Source organism: Carassius carassius, chromosome 35 (assembly GCF_963082965.1).
Source record: "Carassius carassius chromosome 35, fCarCar2.1, whole genome shotgun sequence".
In the NCBI taxonomy this organism is placed as follows: Eukaryota; Metazoa; Chordata; class Actinopteri; order Cypriniformes; family Cyprinidae; genus Carassius; species Carassius carassius.
The window spans coordinates 1072478-1098887 of NC_081789.1; the positions used below are offsets into that span (position 1 = coordinate 1072478).

Here is a 26410-nt window from a genome sequence, read left to right on the forward strand (position 1 = left end):
TAATAATAATTCCAAATGGCAATAGTCTATATTTCTCTATTCAAACATCAGCGGTCGAGTATGTGCATTTATTCAGCGGTCACAATCTCAGACAATACAGTTGAGATCTCATGACAGAACACAGACCGGCTGAAGGACGCTTTCATTAGATCGCTAAACTCAAGAATGTTAGTGTTTTCAGATCATCGGCGGCGGCGATTCTGCAATGAGTAAGCACGTGCTCATGGTTGCCAGATTGCTTAAAATAAGCAAACACCGGGCAGAAAATATAATATCCTTTTAACAGCGAAGCTTGGGATTTAAACTGCTCTCATGAAAGCTCTCCTAGTAGAGACATGTAGAGCAGTCCGCAGTTACATGTTTCTTTTTTGGACGTTCACCACGTTCATTTGGGAAAGTTTGCTTGAATTTGAAATATTCAACATTTCCGATATTTTCAGATTGATTCCGATATTATCGCTAATATTCGATATATTGCCAAGCCCTATTCTGGTGTATTTTCTGTAAATTGAGTTTACATCTCACAATTGATTGGTTGACAAACACACTTTCTACAAACTACAGAAGATGTTTTACCACATTATATCTCTGGTAAAAGTGCTCTCTTAATGAGCATTCACATGTTGAAGTTGAACAGGTGAAATGCAGTGATTTCAAGACCACATACTGCCAATAAAAGTCAGTAAAAAATACAATTTTATTATTATTTTTTTTCATATATATTAAAAAAAAAAAAAATGCATAATGTACAGAAACGAATTAATTACACCAGTTCATTCAACTTAGCCACTTATTTGAAAAAATAAATAAATAAAAAGAAAACAAGGTCAGTCCGGTAAACCTTTCTAGAGCCTTACATATGCCACACAAACCGCTGCAGCAATAGTTTGACGCATTGTTTACTTTAGTTTTGTCAACAAGTGACAACAACACTTGTTAAGTACATTATAAGAGCCAAAATCAATCATCAGCAACATCTGTCTGGTTTCACACCGAGAGCGGTTGTCAAAAACAATAATTTCCTTCATATACATATATTTGCACGTTGTTTCACAGGCCTCTCGCCTCTCCACAGGCCTGAATAATTCATGACTCACACAACAGTGTGTCTGTGCCCAGCAGTAAATGATATCATCCCTCTGGGCATTAACAAGCTTCCTCAGCATAAGTATGTTGCTGTACCACATTTGACATGCTTCAACAATCTGTCAATGCAGAGAGGCAATGGAAACAGTGAAGTGGTGTAGAGTTGGTATTCACACAAAATGTATTGTGTACCAGTGGATTTGTGTGCAGAAAACCAGTTCAAAATGGGTTTAATGGGTTCAGGAAATGTCAAGAAGTGAATGATGTCTCTCGCATGTACAGTTACGGATGTATCGCTTCACTAATGAATTATTTCACTGCTCAGAGGAAATTACTATCACTAGATCACATTGCAGTGTTCTGATAAAAAGAAAAGGCGACGGAATGCTACTGGGCATCTATTGGAAAGATTTATATACAGTACAGCCCAAAGGTTTGGACACACCTTCTCATTCAAAGAGTTTTCTTTATTTTCATGACTATGAAAATTGTAGAGTCACACTGAAGGTATCAAAACTATGAATTAACACATGTGGAATTATACATGGAATTTCAGTTTTTAATATTATATATATATATATTAAACAAATATGATTTGAATTGATCAAGAGTGACAGTAAATACAATCACGATGTTCCAACTAATTCCATTTCAAATAACTGCTGTTCTTTTGAACTTTCTATTCATCTGTGAATCCAGAAAAATTAAAAGTATGAAATATTGTGAAAAAAAAATATTCTGCAGCACAGCTGTTTTCAACATTGATAATAATCAGAAATGTTTCTTGAGCAGTAAATCAGCAGATTAGAATGATTTCTGAAGATCATGTGACACTGAAGACATAATCACTGCAATTTCTTAGTTTTTCTTGTCAGTTTTGGGCATAACGGTTGTATGCCACACGTAATGTTGTTAAATTGATGTTTATTGCATTATTTCAGTATTATGTGATGACCGTGATGGTGATTAGTGTTTGTGTGAATGAATGTACCTTAGTATTTAAAAGCTGCTTGTGATGAGCTTTGGTTCATCATGTAACTTTCTCATCACCACCTGCTTTTGGTGGTTACCAGTGTCTTACAAAGGTACAAAACAGATTTCAGTACTTCAGTAGTTTTAACATTATGTCAGTTACCAAAATTTATAAATGTAAATTTAGGTTAAATCCGCATGTAACATGGGGAGCATGACAATGGAGTTAAGGATCCAAATGCAAGGCTTTATTAGGAGCTTAGTCAGACAGTAGTGGTCAAACAGTGGCAAACAGCAATATCTGAGGCATGGCAAAAGAGTAATCGAATAAAGGCAATGGTCAGGGAGCAAACTATCGGAAACAAGGGAACAGTTCAACTAGGAAACTAGGAAAACATGTGAAGAAACAAAGCTAATACTCCGCAATGTGTGAGTGCATCTTTTATAGCCCTCCTGATTTGAAACAGACAAGACACCTAGATGTTTCTTTATTTATTAAATATTACGTTTCTTAATGTTACATCACCAGCTCTTTTCCAAAGACATGAAAACATTATGAAAATATTTGCAACACTAATTGAATGCACTCAAACTTAAATGGCAGTAATAAAGAGCTCCAATGTAAATAGAAATCTTGATGCGTTTAATTGGGAAAAATGCCTGGGTGTGTGAAATAGTAACTGGATTAATCACTACCTGCGTGGTCTCAGAAGCAAAGCCCCCTGTGTGCCTGTGCATTATCTGCCGTAGTGTTTGGAAATCTGCAGATGCACACACATTTATTTCATTGCACAGAGCCCAGATGTCTTTAAGCGAGGAGTTGAACATGTTCCATACACTCCATGTGCTGCCTCAGCCGTATTTCATCCGCTCGGATGGCCGTAAACCAAGGCCATCATAATGCATCACTGTTTTACGCCACTTTCACAAATGCAATATAATAACTTGTTGAAGTTCAGCCAGCTTTAGGTTGATGAAACTGTGTGCTGAAGAGATATGGTATGGAGCCGACGTGTGTGTGTGTGTGTGTGTGTGTGAGAGAGAGAGTTTCAGAAGTGTATCTCTAATCATATTGTTTGCCCTGAGAACAAAAACACACTGTTCAATATCCTCATAAAGAAGGAGATACAGTTTCATAATAACGATATCCTCAAGGTTCAGCCGCAGAGATCTGAGAGCTTCATCTCCATCTCCACAGTGAAATATGCTTGACGGCTGTGGCCATTCAAGTGAGATATGTGTATATCTTAAAATAGATGATGCCATCCTTCTTCCCTGACATTAATTTAGTGTCAGGGACCTCGGAGCCTCGTGCATTATGCAAATTAATTGCAGGGGCACATTTTACAAGAAGTCAATTCCAGCGGGCATGAAGAACGACAATTTGCTGTAATGAAGAGCGTAAGAATCACAAATGACGAGTCAAACCTAGCAGAGGTATTAGTGCAGCAGTCGGTGGAGCGCATCCATGCATGAAAATGAAGCAAAACACATGTTGCTTTTGTTTTTAACATTACTCAACTTGTGAACTTATAATACTTAATGTAAACATGCATTCCTACTGTGTGTGCTAAGCTGCTTTACACACACACACACACACACGCACAGTATATACACACACTAATTCGAAATTACCATTCAAACGGATCATGTTAAGTCATTATTTTGTTAGATCGTAAAAGCTTTCAAACAATATTACAGAAATATATATATATATATATATATATATATATATATATATATATATATATATAATTTAGCATTGCATGAATAATAAAGATATATATATAAAAAAAAAAATGAAATGATTCTCTTGACCTAAAACAAATTAAATCTTAATGAGTGAGTCACTGAATCAATCATTCAACCGATTCATTCAAACAGCTGATTCATTCAAAAAATGAAGCAAGTTACTGCCTATAAATCATTGAATTATTGATTCAACTAATTATTTCAAAAACATGGATTAATTCACTGACAAAACAATGGCTTTGTTCTGAACTATTATCATTTGCAAAATTAAACAAAAACAGACAATATTATTGTGTGTGTGTGTGTGTATATATATATATCCATTGTGTGAAATCAATATCATATTATCATTGGTGCAGATATTGGAGAAAAGCAACTTGTATGCTGATGTGAAACTGCTAAACAAAATTATTTTGCCTTGAATTTTAGGCTCATATAACCGCATTCTCATAGGCGTCATCCTGGAGCCAGTCATCCTGCATCATGATCATCAGACACAAGTCGATTATATAATATTTCTGACTGAACCCTCCCTTTAAAAAGAAGGCTTTGCTGTGGAGCATATCAGTGAGTTCATGAAGTAAAGAGTCACAATTTGCAGTGCAAGCCAGATACTACTTAGAAGTCATTGCTGAATACAGAACCGCTAGTGGAATTGGAAATTCATTAGAGCTCATTTAGTTTAATTGTATTTGATTTTAATGGGAGGCTACTGGAGGTCCAGCTAAATGGCGGTATGTTATAGCAAAGATACGAGATCTCAGCGTAATGGAGATCAACGGTCCGTATCCGAGTGAGTTATCCAGACAAAAGAGTCCTTCAGCTCTAGAAGCTTACTTTCAACAACCTGATATCATTGAGGACTTCTGCAATTAATTTAAATCCTTTCCACAAAACATAATTGTATAACTCCGTTTTTTTTTGTTTTTGTTTTCCGGTAAAACTTTCTAAATGTCTTTAAAACTAGATGCATTTATTTGAGAAGCAAGTGTGTTTAATATAACAGGATTTATATCCCGAGAATATGAAATGCATTATAAATAGGAAAAATATGATCTTTTTTTGCGTGTGTAAGCATAAACTTAATTAAGTTTAGTTTGAGTTATGCTTAAAATTTAAAAGAATTCCAGCTCGGTAAAAAATAAATTCATATCTTAAAACAATATCTTGTGCAGTTTTGCTTCTCAGTATTGGTACTGGAACACAAGACAAAAACACTGATTAAATATTTAATTAGTTAGTTAGTTAGTTGGTTGGTTAGTATTTTTATTTCGCGCACTGTTATAAAGATTTCACATCAGCTCTTTGCCACACACTTGGACACAATCCACATAAATTCATTTGGAGAAAAATTAAGTTCTGAAGTGTTTGCGGTTTGGTTTTTTCCTCTTTCTTCTTTTTTGCCTGTGACATTGCCTCAGACACAAATAATTCATTTATTCAATTATTATTTTTTTTATTCAATAGTTACAGTATATGTAACTCTGACCGGTTTCCTTTGTGTAAAAAAGGACACGTTAGCATATTATTTAAAACAAAGAAAACGTTAAAAGAGTACTTTAAAAGAATATACTTTAAATACAATTAATTGCATATTATTTGCAGTTAAATTAAAATGATTGTTTAATCTGATATAATTGCAGTTAGCTGAACTTCACAGTTTTTTTTTTCTTTCAGTGTAAACCTGAAGTATATCTTTATATGCAATTCTGTACTAATTTCTACTGTATTTTGAATATGGTTAAAGGAATTCTGAATGTACTGACAAGCATTTATGAAAATTTCTAATCTGTCATTTCTACTCACAATTGTCATATTTAAATATATTTGCAATATATAATGATGGTTTTGCAATTAATTACATGATATATTTAAACAACAATTACAATTATAAGCAGGTATTTAACATGTGCTTTAGTAGTCAACATTAAAATAAGTGTACATTTTGAAAAGCACAACAAAATATTATCAAAAGATTTCAAATGTACTCTTAATTTGTAATTACTACAATGTGCACTTTTTAAAAGTGTACTTACTGTAATAATAGACTATGTTGATGACTGTGTTTCTTAACACACTCACCGTAAGTGGCCTTCATTAATATTATCTGCAAGAACAGTTTTTTATGACTGTCAGTTTATGTGCATATGGCAGAAATCTTCTGAAAAAATCAATTAAAGACATAGTCAAACAGACGATGAACACTATTAACAGCAATTATTGTATGATGCAATCACACTTATTGCAAAATTTGGTAGTTCTGTATGTTGTTTCGGGGTTAGCATCATCTGATTTCCTCTGAGGGGTGACATCATCTCTTCTCAGGTATTCTGGATCCAGGTTAAGGGTCACTATGAGTCTCAACATGAACAACTACAGTTTTATCTTCTGCGGTTCAATTTTTTCCAGTCATTTCCAGAAAGTGTCTCTCTATCATTGCTTGTCCTTCTGTAAAACCGCAGTAAAGTGCTGCATTCAGCTGTGGCATCATGAGGAGCCTCTGCGGTTACGTTCAACCTTGTCAGTGACGTCTACCTCTTCAAAATGCCATTTGCCACTTTTTCCCCATCTAAAAATCAATGTGTAAAGTAAATCTGGGTTCAAACCGTGTGGCATCGGCTCTTCAGGCGTCTTCATTTGAGCACATTCTCTAGGCGTTCTCTCCAAAGGTCAGCTGGGATGAAGTCTTAGTGAATAATACTTCCAAAGAGCCGCAAGCAAACATGACATTATTGGCGTTAAGGATGAACATGTTTACCATGGATCTAATCTGTTCCTTATTGCTTAATTTAAAAGCGATTGCCTCGGACCTCAAGCAGATGAAGTTCATTATTTGGTCGCGTGTTGTCAGGCGGAAGCATTATTCCTCTTTAGCCTGATGGATTTTGTGCTGATTGTTTTTTGATGTGCAGCTTTTTGAATATTTCAAATTTCTTAAAGAGCAGAAAATGGTGCCTGCAGTACCATCTGTTCCTGTGCCACTTCTAATGAATCATTGTTCGGTTTAGCTCCGGTGATGGAAACACCTCTCACCGTCTGCATGTCATCCCTAAATAAACAATTAACTGTGCTTCTCAAACATTCAGAGTTTTTAATAGTGTCGTTTGTAACAGAGCATCAATCCAACATCACTGCTACACAAGCTTGAGAGTTTATTTTCTCTCTCTGTAATTAGAAACGTTTGGCGCAATGTTTTTTTATTTTTTTATTTAAAGAGCATGTTAGTATAGGCGGGTCCACAATGTGCGTACACGCTGCTTATTAAACACAGGGACACACAGCAGCACACAAACGTGCCAAATATAAAAAATTAAAGGATTGCAATGCATAATATATTTTTATAGGCTAATTGAAAAAAAAAAAAAAAAAAAAAATTGGATGAGACTCTGATTGGTTTATTGCACGTTACGCCCAAAAAACACTTATTACTCATTAAGAGAATAGGGACAACCCGTTTAGACCAAAATGCTGATGACAAACTAACGAGGGCTAACGCGATGCAGGTGCACTGCACTCGCGGATTTAGAATAAAAGTGAACGATCAAATTAATCAGATTAGATTGACAGATAATATCAGAAATATGGTGGGAATTAAGTTATATTTTATCACTTTAAACAACAGAGAGTGATATTGTGATAAAGATTCTACAGAAAAACAAAGCTACATGGAGCTACGATCACAAAACTGCAGCAAGGCAAGCAGGAAAATGGAATAGCACTGTCCAAGTGCAAGGTTTTATTTAAACACAGCGTGGTCAAAACAGGCAAGATCCGAACACCAGCAAACAGGAATATCCAAGGAAAAAATGGAATCGTAATCCAGAAACATGCAATGGTCAGGGCAGGTAGCAAAACTTTCACAAAACACAAGGCAATGGTCCAAGGTCAAATCCAAATGGGCAATCCAAAGTAACAAATCAAAACAAACAAATGGCATGAGTAAAGCAATGGCATGAAACAAGACAATGGCAATGGCAGAGAAAACGCTTGGCGACATGATGTAATCAGCCTTAGACTTGGTAGTCATGGCATGAGTAAATTTTGACTTAACTGGCATGGAATAAGCCGGTCCTGGAGTAGCAGGCATGATGTGAGCAGACTTTGACTTGCCAGGTGTGATGTGAGCAAGTGCTGGTTTGGCAGGAGTGACATGAGCGGGTGCAGGAATGGCAGCCATTTTGTGAACAGGCTCAGGTGTGGCATAAACTATTCCAGACATTACAGTCCTCGTGTTGGAAGACACTGACATGGGGGCAACTGCAGGATTGTGGGGGTCCTTCATCCGCAACACCCTCAGTGAATGCAGAGCCAATCAACTGCAATGGAAAGTCCATATACTGCTCAAGAGTCCAATGTGGGGTACTGTGTGGGATTAACCATGATATGTCTTTATGTAAACCATAACGGAAAATGTCTTTCATAAAAGTGTCATTGAAGTATACCTTATAGGAAAGTCCACAAAAGTCCTCCACATAATCCTCAACTGAGCGATTACCTTGACGGAGGTGAAGAAAACACTTTGTAGAGTCCGCATCAGCAAAATAATACTTTGCAAGTTCTTCTTCTTTCTGTTACCACCACCTACTGTATATCTTGCGCACATGGGTGATAAATCTGTATTGATATCACAGAGAAAAAAAGGGGGGCCAATTATAATCCCACCACCCACCCCAGAGGTTCAGAGCCCAATGTTTAACTTGCGCTGCGAGTTCAGCTCCTCCAGCTTCCACATTGGGCTCCTCAACCTCCGAGATGGGCAGAAGCATCATGATCCTCATCCTCAAACACTAAATCCTGTGGTGTAGTCCTGTAAGCTCTAAAAATGTTAAAACCACCTTAAACACCTGACTATCACTCAAACCCTTTCCCAGAAGGTCATTCATTCATTCATTCATTCATTCATTCATTTTCTCCCTCCACATTTAATTTTCAGGTTTACGGTTGTGGGCATGTCCCTCAGTGGGCGGCGTCACCTTTCAAACTCAATTTCTTTGGTCTTTCTAATTTAGGCGCCCTTTTTCTTGTTTTTCACATTACAAGCTATGTCTGAGAATGGTACAGTAAAAGATCTGTTGTTGACTCTTGCAGATGAATTTATCAATCAACTATGACATCATTTTAATACAAGTAGAAAATATCCGGGAGATGTGATGTGAAAAACAAGAACGTGCCTAAATTAGAAAGACCAAATTTTTTCATCCATTATTTCTTCATTTATTTATATGTTTTTTAATATGTATATTTAATTATATATTTAACGATTTATTTATATATTTCAACATTTAATTATTTAATTTTGAGTAATTTAGCCCTCCATACTAAAATGTCAACTAAAATGTAATCTAAAATGTAATATAATCATAAAAACGGATTCAAAATATTAATTAAAGCTGCTACAATAGTATGTATATATAAAGAAAGAAGGAAAAAAAAAAAAAAAAATATATATATATATATATATATATATATAAATTATTAAGTACATACAGCCAGTGCGGATTCCTTTATTGGAAAGTACTGTTATTTTTTGAACGATGCATCAGAAACTAAGTTTGAGTGAAGCAATGTTTATTTGTTTTTTCTTAATATTTTAAAGCATTCAGTGCTCCTTTACAAAGCAATACCATATATGTTCTTTCTCACTTTCAGAAGTAAAGGCTGGAATGCACTACACGACTCTCAAAATCTACAAAGATTTAGGAATCAAACACTAGTCAACTTAGTAAATAAATACAGAGGAAAAACTGGGCATGGACCGAGGATCACACATTGAGGGTGTCTTTACTCAGCTGAGTTAAGGCTGCTCTGTGCCTGCTCAAAATTCTGTGTTCACAAGCCAGACTAAATTATGCCTGCTCTGACCCACCTCAAGCTCTAGTCTCAAAATATTGTATATAGCTGCTATTTTTGAGTAAATACATTTATGCCACCTGTGAGCAGCATTAAACAGTCTGTGTGAACTCCTGCCCCTTCAGAAGTGCTTGTGTGCCACCTGTGCAGTGTAAATCTGGCGTGTGTGTGTCTGAATCCATCATTCACTATAATATGATGAATATGATCAGACCGGCTCCGACTTGCCTGTACATACTGTAAACTGGGGCAAAAATCTGGGCAAAAATGCATTACAGCCTTGAGACAAGAGAGTTAGAAAGAGCAACATAGTGTGTGTGTATTTTAATGTAAAAGTATGCGTGTGTGTGCGTGTGTGTGTGTGTGTGTGTGTGTGTGTGTGTACAGTAAGCATATAGTCTGTTGCACTGTGTTTCAGAGAAAAGCACATCACTTAAGATGTTTACACTCTCTGCATGTGTAATGAGTTTAACATATATTTGTGAAAACACAAGAAGTAGTTTTGCTTTATTGCCACATTTGTATAATTGTACAACAATTTCGTGGTCAGAAGATTGCTGTCACAGAAACTTAGAAGGCTTTCATGCAGTTTTCCAGCAGAAATGAATGAATGAATGACTGGATTTCTGTCTCAGAATTATTATTAATTTATTGTACTTCTATTAGTATTACTAATATTACTACTTCTATTATAGTATACTAATATGTATTATTATTATTATTATTATTATTAACATCTTCATTTTATTAATATTATTTACTGTTTCTTATATTATGGTCAAATCTAAAATAACTTTAGCTGTTCACATTTTATGTGTGTTGTGGATTTTTTATTTATTTTTTTGGTATTGAGTACCAATATTTTTTAAAGCATCAGATTCACAAATTTCAGTATCATTACAACACTAGTCCCAACAGCATTATTATCTACAGATTTAATCTTAAATGCTATAAACTCTAAACTCTTATTGTTGTTCTGTATGAGCAGATGGAGCTGATTCCAGACCCAGATCCTGATGAAGAAGGGACTAAAATAAGTGTGAGTATATGATCTAGGGCTATATGATACAGCAAACTATTACATGTCTATGATTTTTGGGTGAACGATCCCTTTAATAAAGCTGTTCGCCACTAATCATTGTAATCTTTAACCCAGTAAAGCCTGACATCTGAAATATATATATATCATCTCTTTTCACAGACAGAAGGTGTGATGATGATTAGGCTTTTGTGCGTCGAATATGATGCAGTAGGCTTTATAGGGTTAAATACCTTGACGACGCCTCTGCTGTTATGAAAGGCCTCTAAAGCAAAGACACTGGCAAATAAAGGTTTTATGCGTTGGTCTAGAGCACCGAGTTCATCTGAGGATTTGTCTTCCATTCTCTTCACAGACAGTCAAGGTCCAAGGCAATGACATCTCCCACAAGCTGCAGATCTCTCGGGTGAGCAAGAACGATGAGGGTCTGTACGAATGCCGTGTCACAGATGCCAACTACGGAGAGCTGAAGGAGTACAAGGCTCAAGCTTACCTGAAAGTCAACGCCACCATCCGCCCGCGCAACAGAGCCATTAAGAAGAGCTCTCCGCTGCACCTGACCGATAAGAAACCCCGCAAGAGCAGCCCGGCTCTCGGCCAGGACAGCAACGGCATGAGCTCAGACCAGAGGGCCCAGTCCACTTCTGCCTCGCAGACGGCACACTCCAAAACAGTGGAGCACAGCACAGGGTCAGGTACGAGGTCATTTCTGTCTCTAGCATTCGTCGTTGCGTTTCAACAGGCTTGCGGATTGCATAAAGAAACAGCTTCGGTGCATCAGATTTCATTATTAATCCTCTTTGATTCCATAGAATGATGGACATTGAAGTGATCAGAGGACTTTAAAACTGAAATCAAAGGTGGTTGACCACTGTATTAAATATTTTGCACTGCAAAAAAAAAAAAAAAAAGTAATCCTTCTACTGAGCGACTTTAATAGTATTTAAATTTGCATTAACAATATGTATATAATAATGGATATTTGAGAAAGTGTTTTATGGCCAGTCACTGCAAGTGTAATAAACTACATTTAATTACTTCAGGGTTTATGTAATTGGAAGTCAAACTCAGCCAGTTTGTGAAGTTTCACATTACATACTTTCATTGATATATAAAAATGTCTTAAAGAGTTTTACTGTGCGGGAAAACAATGCAACCAGTTATTATAGCTATTTAGATTAACGATGCCATGTTATTGTAAATTAAAAACAAATATACAAATATATGTATATGTAATAGAGGTGCTAATAGGCTGTTGTAGAACTAGTAGTGGAGTTTAGAAATTGTCAGCAGGGAATAAATAGCAGGCCTATAATTTAATTGACTGAGGGTATTATACTGAGCTAAAAATAGCAAATATGTTCCTCTTATGAAAGTAAAAGTTGCCTTCGTCTAAACAAATGCATTTTAGGTAATACACATGCATTAGTGTCAATTAATAATTATTTACGTCTGGTATTACATCCAGATTATACTGACCTCAAAATTGCAAATGTAAGTTATTCCTCTTTTGAAAGCAAACTTTTCCACGGTGTCTAATACAGGATTGGGTTAATATCATGCAAAAATCTGATTTCTATTCATTTGACACAGAGTTTATTAGAATTATTGTAGCAGATTTAAAATCACTAATAACTTCATCTTTGTGCATCTTTGTGACATGAAAAATAAATAAATAAACAAACATATTTGGGCCAGATCTTGAATATTTGGAGGTCAAGTATTAATTGTCTACAGTGAGATCAGGTGATATTTAACAAACTCAACCTGGTTTCAAAGTCTAAAACATGAACAATGCAAAAACCAATGTACAGGAAGAAAGAGTGAGAAAGAAAATACAGTAAATGTAATATTTAATATTATTGTTTTGTTATTTGCAATTATTTGAAATATGGTACAGTATATAGGGTACTCCAATGCTTTAATAATCATAGTTTGAAGTGCTTATAGACAGCTAACAATGTTAAATTATTCAAGTAGTGTCTTAAATCTTTCTGGATGGATGAAATTGAGTAACCTTGCTAAATATCTTTGAATTGCAAATCAATAAATTTATCTTCCTGTCATTTTAAGTCAAAATCCTGCACACAGTGGCCAATTAAATTCAACCCTCAACTTTTGATTTGAATAAAATCCAGTTCTTCAAAACCAGCAGAGATCTTACAAACAGACATAAAAGACGCTGGGAAACATAAAACAAGAATAAGGAAATTAATCTAGATGATTTATATTTGATTGCATAGAGGTTCTTCTAACATGTCATTTGTACAGCATGTAAAGTGAGCGGAGGTCAGATTAATTGCATGCACAGTCTGTATACCTTCACTATAAATATGTCAGAGTTGTATTCCTTGAACATGAGTGCTCCGAGCTCTTTTAACCTTCAAGAACCTTCACTACAGCAGCATCAGCAAACTGTAATTACATCTACTGACATTCTGACATGACTCATACTCTTCCTTACAGCTAATCAGATGCGACTGGTAATGAACGTATAGATGTGATGCGTAATCAACAGTGCATTGCAGCCGGTAAAGAGGGCCGGCAGGAGTGATTAATTATTTCCAGCAAGCAAACGAAGGGAGGCATGCTTGGGGCCGATGCGATCACTTTTTCAGCAAAGGTCCCCCTTCGGCTTGATCACCTGGGGCCAAATGAGATCTGGCAGAGAGGAGCAGGGGGTCATCGGAGGATCCTCGTCTCCTCTCTGATACAGAGCTCCACTCACACCACCGGAAAAATCCTGTGAACGCCACAGTGATTTACTGAATATTTAATTTCCCATTTCCTCTTTGTTGCCTTGTTTTCTGGTTTTATGGCAAGAGCACATCCTTAAACTTCTTCTGCAGTCGAGGCAGGTGTGCAATGAGTTCAGAGAGGAATCAAATCGCTTTGAAGTCTTCAGGCAAAGATGAAGGAAAAACAACAGTAAATGCGGTTCAAAAATGCAGGTGTATTTATAGTACTGTGCGAAAAATGGAACACGATCAAACCTGCTAACAATAGGACTGAGAAACTGACTTTCAGGAGAAAACGGAAGAGATTCATCATCTTTCAAAGCCTTCCCATATATCCCTGCACCACTAAAAAAATAAAATAAAATAATTATATATATATATAGTTCGTTTCTTAGCTTCCTTCCAGCGCAGAGCTGTAGTTGTGTTTCTCTGTAACACAGCTGTCAGCACACATAGGTTGTTTTAAAAATACTCTGAAAAGCCTTTAGAAAGGCGGGTTGGCTACAGGAGGCTCCACATTAATCCCTTTTCATGGTGTAATGGCAGATTTCAGCTTGATTCATATGTGGAGGTTTTAGAAGGAGGCCTCTGTGAATAGGTAGATAGTGTCTTCTTTATTTACACAGACTATTTTGTGGTACCTGGGAGGTTAAGAGATGTTTTGGTTGCACTTTTTTGTTAAAAAAGTAATAATACTAGTAATATTAAGAAGAGTTGCAAAAATATGTGCATCATGGGCCTGAATGACTTTGTTGCTTATGGAGAGATGTAAGCAAATGAAGAGTTCTGTTGAAATGTTTTATTCTAAAATGAATATATTTGTTGTCAGGCTCCTATGTGTAGGTTCAGTAATTTCACTTTAATTCGAATTTAATTAGAGGATTTTGCTTCTGAACTCTTCATATATGGGTCAATATCACCATAGAGTACCTTTCATGTGCTAAAAAAAACAAAAAAAAAACATCTAAATATCAGTAGTAATATACTTCAGAGGTATTTTACTCAAATTCTAGGGTTATATATTGTGGCCAACATGCACTAGAGAAAAACAATTATTTCATCATGAGATTTTCTCCCAACTTTCAATTGTTTCGCTTCAACGATAGGTTATAATTTTGTGAATTTTTAAAACAAAAGGTCAAAAGGATAAACAATGTAGATTTATATATATATATATATATATATATATTTGAGAAAACTGTTATATGTGGAACACACCACAGCAATAAGAGAACACATTTTTTAAATTGTAGGATTTGACAATATTCTATTATCATTAAAATGTAATGAGCAGTGCATGGGACATGGCAAAATAGCATGCACTACCTTACACAAAACAAACAAACAACAAAATCTAGAAAATGTATATTAAGAGCCAAGTATTTTTTTTCTATTAATAATAATACTTAACATAAAAATGATTATGAAAGGGTGTGTTATATAAGGCTAGGTTATCATGGAAAATGAGTCATTGATCATTGTTTTTGCTGAATAAATTTATACACACTCCAGAAAATCCACTTCAGCTTAACACCTGAATGTTTATGCAAATATTAATAAATTGCAAATTTACTTGCATATCATGTGTTTATATTCAGTATTTCTTAAAAACAAACAAACAAACAAAAATAGTTGAAATGAAAGGCTAAAAACTAATGCATATTATACTTAGATGTGGATTATGCCAGTACTCAAAACTTTAAAGCAATTTAATAGTTGTTTGTTCTCTTTAATTTTTAATAGTGTATATAGCTTTATATATATATATATATTTTTTTTTTTTATATATTTTTTTTTAAATCTTTTTAGGAACATCAAGTTAAACTAAATTAAAATTAGCAGCATTGCCTTAGAAACTAGATGAAAGAAAATATATATAATTTTTCAGTTAATATTATTTTTGTTTATTCATTTATTTATTTTTAGTTTTATATAAATATAGCCATTTTCTATACTTAGTGTGTTGCCAGCACAAACAAATGCACATTTTGACTTATGCAAAACTCAGCTTAGCACATAAACTTGTATGCCAACATTAAGGAATATGCAAATTGTAATTCTGTATCAAGCATTTACATTCAGGATTTATTACATGCAAATTCAAAATTGAGTGAATTCAAAGCCAGCAATTAGTTAATAAGTATTACAAATGCAAAAAAGAAAAAAAAAAGAAAATCCACCTCAGCTTAGCATGTATCTCAGTATTCATGAAAAAGTATATGCTATTTTTAATTTGCATGTAAAACTTATAGACATAAAAACAGTTCGACGGAAAGCCATATGCAACTTATTATTTTGGAACAGCTTGCAATCATGCCGATATGTATGGAAGGACCTGAAGCGTTACAGTTTATTTGCTGTATGAAATCTGCATTAATCATTCCTTTTTGAAGCAATTCGTTTCGCTATATAAAAGAACGTGCAATAAATGATGAGCAAAAAGCTATCAGTTTGAAGTATTCTTACGCTGTTAGCCCAGTCATGTATAATAAAGTCTAGACAGGCGCTTTTTGTTTATATTTGGAGTGAAGTGCTTCTGTTTCGCCTTTCCGTTCAGTGTCCTCTCTTCTCTCCTCACAGGTATGAGGATATCCCAGAGTAATGGACTCGCTGTTCTCCTCCTCACAACCGGCCTCATGAGCGGAGTGTGGCTATAGTGACTCCTTTTCCCAGAGTCACACTTATTTTAGAGCCAAGAGAAAATTGCCTGCTATTTGGACGGAGCGGACAGCACAGTAGTCCCTCAACACTGCACCCAACATAGTCTAACGATCATCACCAGAAGCACCTTCCTCTCTAAAGCCTAGGAGAAGGAAACTGTCACAGCGGACACGTGCTTCACGCTCCAAATCAAAATCCAGATTGAACAAACGGACACAGACTCTTATAGGGTCTTACACCTCTTATATATATTTGTGGTTGTTTCTTGTTGACCTTTTAACTCCAGCTGTGAATTTAATACATGCTCTGAAGTTGCGAAAAGTCTATATTTGTGTAAAATATGAATATATGAACAGATATACAGTATATATAGAGAGAGAGTATTTGATTTCAAAATCCCTCTACTCTGTACAGATGCCATTCACTCGTTGTGTATTCACATGCAAAAACAGCCTTGAAGTCAAAATAACTGCATAACGGCTTAGTACATGTTGTGTCTGGATCGCTAACTGAGCTCAGCTTGACTGTGTGGTAAATCACGGTTGTTGTTGCTTTATTTATTTATGTTTTTGTTTGGCATAATAAATGTGAGTGTATTCTTTTGCCCCTCTGTCCTGTCGGTACAATGCTGTAAACTGAGAGTCACGTTAAGTTCGCACGTTGCACGTTGTGAGCATAGCAGTCTATGGTTGGAATCAAATCTCACACTCAATAATGCCATTTCAGAGCATCGTTTCAGTACAGTTGAAAAGATATTGTTTGTTTGGATCTTATTTACTTTTTTGGAGAGCGGAGGCTCAGACGAATCAATCGTAAGAAATGTCCTAAGCTTTCAACCTTCTCATTGCTAAAGGTGTTGCATGACCTTCAGCGCTATTGAATGGTGTGATTGTGTCCTCTTAAACATCACAAGTATGATTCACCCACGTTTAAGTGCTGAAGATGATTGTTTTTCACCTCTTGAAGCCACCGTCATTTCCGCGGTGGTTTGCCATCTTCAAGATCATGTTGCATCATGGATTTCCACTAAGATGAAAGAATCAATAGTCATTGACAATTGATTTTCTCTCGCATCTTTTTTCTTAATTTAAAATGGAACAAGCTGAACACAAGTGACTGAACTCAATATGACACCAAAACATCCTCTGCTGCAGGCGAAGTGAAGAAGAAACTGATTGACAGATCTTTTTCTGGTTAATCTGGGTCAGACTGAACATTTTGAGATCAATAACCAAGATACAAAAAAAAAGGCTTCAGAATTACATATTCCCTTATGATGCCCTTATCACCGTATTTTAAAAGTGTTGGTAGTGGTTGAAAAAAAGATGGTGACATTTAACCAACACTGTGTTATCAACAAGTACAAGACGTCCCTTAAGGAATGTCAAGGTTTTGAAAGGAATCTGAAGCTGCGGTGGATGGAAATTCGTTCTGTTTGACATTCTGCTCTTGTATTGATGTATTGAGGTGTTTTATATCATTTAACCAAAGAGATGGGCACGTTGCAGTACTGTTTACAAAACAGATGAGAGCCCCGTGTTTTACGCCAAATCTACGCTGGCTTTCTGAAAACTCATTTTCTCACTCATGGCCGAGTCATGTGTAGTGTTTGGTCCTCAGTTTTGGCTTTCTAAGCAGTTGTATTGGGATTACGCTTAGATTTAAACATAAGAAAAAGAGTTTCTCACAAAGAACAAACACAAAACCAACATGAAATGTTGTTAAAATACTGCAAAGTAAGGGAAAATTCCATGTAGCGTTTTTTTATCCTGCACTAACAAAATTTTGCTTTTCAGTCAAAACTTTTATTATTGGTGAATAATAACACAAAACATTTTAAAATCGGTTCAGATGATTTGAAACAATGTGCATGGATAAAACTGGCTACTATAATTATAAATTAAAGTTAGTTTTGTAATTTTTTTGAGCCGCAGCTGAAAACAAAATTATTAAATAATAATAATAATCATTTTTTGAAAAGATTGTTGTCTATATATATATATAGACAACAATCTTGTCAGAAAATGACAAGAAGAAACAAGAAAATTTAAAGAAAATACCAAGTAATGGGTAAATGATGACAAAATGTTACAATTGTTACATTATAATGTTGCAGGATAAAAGTTGTTACATTGATGTGTCCTTCAGAAGTTTCTAGCTTGTAACTCCAGCCTGAACGCTGTATTGTAAACTTAGCAAAGTTCATTTGTACTTTGACGGCCCTTATGATCCTGATCCCTGAACCAGGTCATGAAACTAAAATATGCTATGATATTTCACTGAATAATGAGATGGGTTGTGCAATAGAAGGTTGTTCAGCAAGATTCTTGCCAAATTGTACTCTTCATAATTGAAAGACTAATCATAAAACCAGCTGGAAGCTCTACATTCTCTATAGATTTATGGGCATATGTGACTTTCAGAGCAGCTGCTATCTGAGAGTGGTAAGGTTTGTTGATTTGAGTAGGTGATCTACATTAAACTTTGTTTTTAACTTTAAATAGGGCACACAACGGCGATGATGATGAAGATCCACATTTGCGTGTGCTGTAAATAGACAAAACACCTAAACTAAATCCATCAGCTGCATTTCAACCCAGGACGCCTGTGGTTATAAATACAGTCGGGATGTCATCCTTTAAAAACAAACTTATTTAATAAAAACGTTTATGTAGACAAGTGTTTTGAATGGGATTCAGATGAATATATTTGATGCCTTGTACAGTCTGTGTAAAATTCTCTGTAAACTAAAACAAGCCGCATGGTTTATTCCCATTTCTTATTCCTTTCCTTTTTGCCCAGAAAGGACTAATTGTATATGTCTATGGATTTACTGAAATGACAGAAATGTTATATGTGCGTTTTTGTGTTTCCATCTGTTTGGAGAACTCTACAGAAAAGACTTTCAATCCCTTGGGAAGGGTTTTGTCCAAACCTCTGGAGATATTGGCTGGATTATGGAAAGCTGAATCTGACAGAAAAGAGATTACGTTTTTGACGAAACACAGACTCTATGTGTTCTCAAAACAATAAGCAAAGATGGAGTCGCTCCTCGGGTCTCTGAATATTGTTTTGGATGCGTACATCTTGATTTCTGCATGATGAATCCACAGTACAAACAGAGATCAGACCTTCCACTCCCAGGATCTGTATTTCAGAAAGTCATTATCTGGGTTCTGATCTTCTTCATATGCGTCATCACAGGGAATTGGTGTATATATGGATCACCTCTTTGCCATCGTGTTGGAGTCATAATTAAATGTTTACTGGACTCTTTCAAATACATGACATGATTAAAATGTAAAGCTGTCATGGCGGAGGAAAGCTGAAGTTTGTAATATAAGACAAAATGAGCCAACTTTTAATAAACTATCTTCACGGGCTGTCTAGATACAGATTTTTTAATGAGACGTGCGGTGTGATTTACAGTATGTGGTGCATCGATTTTCTGGAGCCGTTTTATTTTTATTGCTGAAAGGAGCCACTTGTGTATCTGCAGATGTGTTTTAAAGGATCTGAAGTTTGAAGAACATCCTGCTAAATAAGAGTTTGATCAGATAACAGATGATTGATTATGAGAGAAAAGATATGACGCCACTGTTTGAAACACTCAAAGGCATTCCCACACCGTGAAATATGAAATAATTAATTTGCTTTAAAGCACTGTCTTCCTTTTTATTCATTCACCTCAAAATGCAACTACAGGACAGTGAAAAGGAAAATAGACTGGGAAGCAGTTCAATATGTCTATCACTGCTTTGAACAGAGTTTAAATTAGTCTCATATTTGTGGCTTGTTTGGATGCCTCTATAAAGCCACCCTTAAGATTCAGCTTAACATTTTTTATATTAATTAGAGCTGTTTTACAATGTATCTAACACGAAGCTGCTTGAAGAAAGTACACTAAAGGCCCTGGCAGAAATGTATTGGAGTCTTATATTAAGAAGGGGGGAAAAATGATAATTTTCACCTGAGATTCGGAGATTAGATTAGAGTGGGGGGTAAACATGACTTGAAAATTGACAGCAACGTCATGTTGTTTTTACACAGAGATTGGTAGCTCTATTAGTATAATATGTTGACTTTAGCTATTTTTTTTTTTTGCTTCATGTGCCAGTGGTGACAGTTAAAAATTGGAACAAGCAAGCAGTTTAAGTTTGCATGGCTGTTTCTCAAGAAGCATTGAAGTCATCTTAACATCCTTTTAGATTTTGATTCTTAATAAACATTTATTTTGATATCTTCAATTTTAAGTCCCTATATGATTCAGTTCCAGAGATATCGTGATCTCAATATGGCTCCAGAATAAATTGTACACATTGTCAGTGGTCAAAATGCAAATGGTCATTTTGCAAGCAGGAGATATTTATTGTATTTAAAGAGAGATGTCTAAAGAACAAATAATGTTAAAACTAGAAAAAATTCCTATCCTTCTATCAATACAACTGCGCTAAGACCCTGAACCTATGGAGAGCTGTTATAGTTCTTGAGCTACAGGCAGACAAAGTAAAAAACAACAACAACAACAAAAACATATATCTGTCATCTACTCACGCACAGGTTGCTCTTTACCATGCAATATGCATTATATTCCAAGTCATCTAAAGAAGAAAAAATAATATGTTTATTGCTATAAATTGCTTTGGATAACAGCATCTACTAAGTGCTTAATTGCACATCTAAAATGTAAGCAGGAAAATGAAAGGTAAGCTGTTATTATATGACAACCCCTTCTATTCCTGATTGGTGTCACTGGAAATTAAAGTCAAGGCACATTCAGTCTAGTGGTCATTTCACCTTTGGCAAAAACACATGCATAATCACACTATCCCCGTGAGGGCAGGTAATGCAGCATGAAACACTGAAGAGACGATCTGACTCGAGCTGCTGGGTTAATGACCTTCGTCAAGGGTGTAATAATGATGTTTCAGAATTGTAATCTCAGTACCGGTCCAGCTCCTTGGGTCATTTAACCCAGTGACCTCTGCGTCACTCACTCAGTGAATAATATAAGCATTGTAAACATCTGATTGAAAAACCCCTCTTTCCTTACACTCACTTACAAATGAGACACTTGCATCTTTTATTTGTTCTCGTTAAAGCCAATCATTTTGAGCTGACACTGATATAAGATGCTTTAATGGCACCCTATAAAAATCCTTCATGTTAATGAACTGTGGCTTTACTCTCTTCGATGAGAGCACTCTCGCCTGTACAAGGAGACTAGGAAAACACAGAAAGGGGAAGAACAGTTGTGTCAATGTGGATCAACTATAGCAAACTCCCCCCGTCGGCTAAACATCCACCCCTAACCACATCAAAAGAACAATGTAATGTTTAAAACATTTTACATGAGACAGAAACGGCCTTGCCATAGGTTTTGTGTGGCTGGAAGCCAGACGCAGAGTCTGATGTTCTGCGTTCCTGACACAAAGCTGGAAACACCGGGAAAGCAAAAGAGCGCTGCGAGTCATGATTGGGTGTAATTCTACGAGGAGGAAAGCAGAGATATATATAACAGTTTTGATACAATGGAGGAATATTTATGCTTGTGGAGATAAAAAGAGTTCACAAAAATATCATGAGGATTTATGGAAAGGATTCTTTCAGACTCCATGCCTGTACCTCTGGAAGCACAGTAAAAATGACACCAATATACAGTATATATATATATATGTGTGTGTGTGTGTGTGAGTAAAATAAAGGTATGTTTTACAAAATACATTTGATGAGCTCTACTACTTAAAGTGCCCGTTATGAGCTGTCAAATCATTGCTTACAGCATTCTGCAGATTTAAGTAACCATAGATTAGAAAAAGCAATTTGTATAACTATATTAAGAAATAAAACTAGAGTAAACACTGGAAAATCATAGAAATTTGTATTTTTTATTTTTATTTTTTTTGCTTTCTCCACAGAACTTGCCATCTATCAAACATTATGTTGAGGCATTTTGATGAGGAAGTAAAAATGCACAAAGTTTCCTGTGAGGGTTAGGTGTAGGGTTGGTGTAGGGCCATAGCATATACAGTTTGTACAGTATAAAAACCATTACACCTATCAGATGAACACACTTTTCACAAAAACAAACGTGTTTGTGTGTGTGTGTGTGTGTGTGTGTGTAATTGAAAGTGAAAGTGACGTGACATTCAGCCAAGTATGGTGACCCATACTCAGAACTTGTGCTCTGCATTTAACCCATCCGAAAGCACACACACAGAGCAGTGAACACACACACACACTGTGAGCACACACCCGGAGCAGTGTTCATCATTTATGCTGCGGCGCCCGGGGAGCAGTTGGGGGTTCGATGCCTTGCTCAAGGGCACCTAAGTCGTGGTATTGAAGGTGGAGAGAGAACTGTACATGCACTCCCCCCACCCACAATTCCTGCCGGCCCGGGACTCAAACTCACAACCTTTCGATTGGGAGTCCGACTCTCTAACCATTAGGCCACGACTTCCCGAACATCACTTTTTTTTTATTGTGCAATTTATTATCATTTATTTTTTATTATTTTTATTTATTGAAACCCTTCTTCACTGACAGTGTAGAGTTTCCACTGGTAGATGCTGTAACTATACAATTCTGACACTAATATTTTTTCATTAACCATCATCAAAAGTTGCTCTGTTAGCTGATGAAACAACTTTATATGAATATAAGTTCTGACCTACATTTTGTTCAGCATCAGTCAGTCTGTTAAAGCTGCAATGACTCATTTAAAGTACAATAATTGGGTCAGCCATTCAGATTTTCTTCATATAAAAGAAGCAGTTTCTCCAGAATTATACAGGCATCAAGTACCAGTTAAAACATCGAAAACTGAATTAGTAGTCAAGAGAAAATCTTAGCAAGCGCTCAGTGCAGTCCATTATATTGCTCACTTTTCCATTACTTCTTAGAAAGTAATTTGCTAATTTCCAACTAAAGTTGCCATCAGCACATTTCCCCTAAAATGTGTGTCATTAATAATAGCTTTACTCATCACACAATTTCTGGAAGCTGAGACGCAAATAACAGAAGCAGACATCAAACCATACACTGATTATTGGCCATTAAATAAGTTTTTAATTGCATAAAACACTTTTTATTTAATTTTATTTTTTATTTTATTTTATTTTTCAAAACACAGCACAATTCCCTATGTAACACACATCAATCTAGCTGGAATGACAGTTTTTCTCAGTGGCTTTGGTGCTTTTCTCAGATATTAAATTCTCAAAACTACTGAACATCAACCTCAACATCATCTAGTCACTTGTGCACATAAAAGCAGTTTCTTATGCGATTGCTTTGATACATTAATGCAAATGATTCTGTATATGTGTCTGTGGTTTCCAACATTATCAGCTGCTAATGTCATGTTGCTCAAAATGTATTATATAGTTCTCTGTGCAATAGTCTTACCACTGAAAACATCTAGGCATTAGTTCATTGTATTCAATGCAAAATGGTTGATCTAGTTGTCATAAATTGTCAATCATATTTTCTACATATTTCTATTAGAATATTTGTAAATTTGCCATGAATTGTGCAAGTGAATCTTGACTTTAAATTTGCAAGAGATGTGAGGCATTTTGCATGTTGTGTGTGTAATTCTTGGGTTTGGGTGTAAAGTTTTAAAGAAAAAAAGGGAGGCAAATTTTTGAAAATGTGTGCACGCAGCTGAAAAAAACAAACAAAAACAAACAAACAATAATATAGTTGTCACGTTATGTAAAAGGAGGAGATATGAGCATTGAGGATGAAATGAATGACGCAAAAAGGTACACAGTGTCTAAAACTCATTAGCAAGAATCTGACACCTAGCTGATGGGGATTTTGTGTTGCTTTTAGATGAGCTATTCATTTCCATGCCAAAAGCTTTTTTTTGACGCAGATAAGCAGCGTTTGCTTGCTTAACATTTTGGGACTTGCCTAATCAAATAAGTAAATATTTCTAAAATACAAATTTGGTAAAATCAGGTCCTGGATTTTATTTATCAATAAATATGCTTATGTTTACATTCGTACACCTTTAAACTTCTACAGCTGTTTGCATTTTCAAGTGATTTTGTGTGTCTATATGAATATTTATGAATATGAATATGAATATGAATTAGATCCCCCTGACAATCCCAAGAAAGGCTGGTAATTCACAAATTTAAGAGCACGATACATTTGTATGCAGAGACGTATAAGCCTGGGTTCCTGCTGCGTCTGAATCCTGACAGTGTCCAAAGCAGAAGCCGTGTATGACCTATAAAACCACTCTGACTCACACTCTGGCTTCAGGGATTCTGTCTCATTAACATTTTAATTAATAGGAAATATTGTTAACTGAGGGCCATTTTCTGAGCCTCAACTCCGACTGGCTAATTAAAGACGTGTTCGCTCTACTCATCTGGCCTAAAAGTGCAGTGAAAGAGAGCGCCCGAGAGAGGAATCTGACACTGACCGAAGACTGCATCTCCAAATGTAACAACAGCTCATTTTAGCATGTGTTTTTTCTCTTCAATCTGAAGGTGTTGAATCAATCTGGCAGATGACTGTGTGAAAGTGTCAGATTTATTTTTCATTTCCGGCCATTATAGCACCCCCATCTTTTAACATCAGCAAAAACTCTGTATGTGTTTGTCTTTGTACCAAATGAGTCATTGTGAGTCACTTTCAGTGAGTGAATAGTGACTGGCTGTTTCAACCCAAACTAAAATGACCTGCAATCTAATACTAAAACTACTAATTTACATTCATGTGTATGCATGTGAACTCTACACTTAAAAATAAAGGTGCTTCATGATGCCATAGAAGAACCTCTTGTGTCTAAATGGTTCTATAGAGAACAATTAACATCTGAAGAACCTTTCTGTTTCACGAAAAGTTATTTGTGGTAAAAAGAAGGTTCTTCAGATTATAAAATTGTAAGAGAGAGATGGTTCTTTAACCCTTGAAGACCTAGAACATTTGTGGGCGCCTGACACACCTGCACTTTTCTTTGTTTTTCAGACCTATTCTAGCAGTCAGCATCAACGCCATATATCATTATAAACAGGAGGACTTACAGTTTAAGGTTAACTAATTTAAAGTCTCAATTTTTCTTTCGTTTTCTCAAAGAATTAATGAAATTACTGAATTTTAAGAAAAAGTTTGGATATTTTTTTTAATAAGTTGTGTCTGGGTGTTTTACACTTCCAAATAAAAGTTTGTTTAGATGTACCATTCGCCCAGCAAGCTATAGCCATTTATTACAATACTGTTAGCAACGCTTTTAGATGAAAAACAGCCCTAAAAACAGGCCTATTTTGTTAACTAACTATAGAGATCTGTCCAAAAACATTTGAATGAGTAAAGAAAATGGAAAGAGTGTTATTTTATAACAAAAAAAAACAAACAAAAAACGTTTTTTTTTCTTTTTCTGAGAAATATATTTTCAATCTGAATATGAACAATAAACACAAACTATGCAGCATATAGCAAAAACAATTGCACATATAGTCTTCAACAACACAAAATCAGAGCAAATGATTCACAAACTACACACAAGATGAGTGAGAAATAGTGCAAACTATCTTTTTATGAACTATATATTTACATAATTATTTAAACATAATAGACATTACATAAATGATAGATCCACTGATTGTTTTCTGCGTCAGAATTGATTTTACCGGGACATCGCCTAGTGACCAAGAACATAAATCCCAGTGCTTTATGAGATATGTACCACTGCTTCATCCTTGGTTTTGATTTGTTTTATGTCAAAGTTCTCTGTCTTGTTTTTTTGTGCTTTTTCAGAGAGTTTTCTCATGCAAATGTGTTATTTTGTGTTTGTGTTCATGCACGCATGACATACTTCACTTTCACTTTGTGTTTGTTCATATTTACAAAGAAATATGTTTAGTAGTAGTTCAAAAGATGACTTATTGGTTGAATATGGAACAGTTTGAACCAATCTGGGCTGGGGGGTGGGATTAAGTGTCAACAATCATTTCTGTTTGGCTCAGAGGAACAAAAGCGTTGGTTTCTTCTGACAAATCAATGTTGTCAAAATGTGATGACGTAATCACAAGCACTAAGCACATCGCGCACCTTCCCATTGTGCAGTCATGCTGCTACTCCTCCTGGTGCTTCAAAACTTATGTGTTTTTTCACAAAAAGATCATTAACTAAAAGAGCTCCATTCTAGTTCCTCCGCCCAGAGAAGGACTACTTCGACTCATTGCCAGGGTGATCTGAGGGTTACAGTGAGGGAAGAGTGGCATTGCCCGAGTCAGATCCAAAGTTGACCGTTATGCTTAACCGGGCCGGATTGCCATGGAAAGCCCCTCCA

At 35.6% G+C, this 26410-nt stretch overlaps 1 protein-coding gene across 1 annotated transcript in view; it reads left to right on the forward strand.

The window, feature by feature from the left end:
* LOC132115657 (V-set and transmembrane domain-containing protein 2A-like) overlaps positions 1–18017 on the forward strand; it is a 54070-nt gene extending 36053 nt beyond the window's left edge. The window contains exons 3-5 of the mRNA XM_059524070.1: positions 10649–10699; positions 11055–11394; positions 16018–18017. Of these exons, the coding sequence (XP_059380053.1) occupies positions 10649–10699; positions 11055–11394; positions 16018–16094 (468 nt within the window). The 3' untranslated portion in view covers positions 16095–18017. The remainder of the gene's footprint in view (positions 1–10648; positions 10700–11054; positions 11395–16017) is intronic.
* Positions 18018–26410: the final 8393 nt, after the last annotated feature.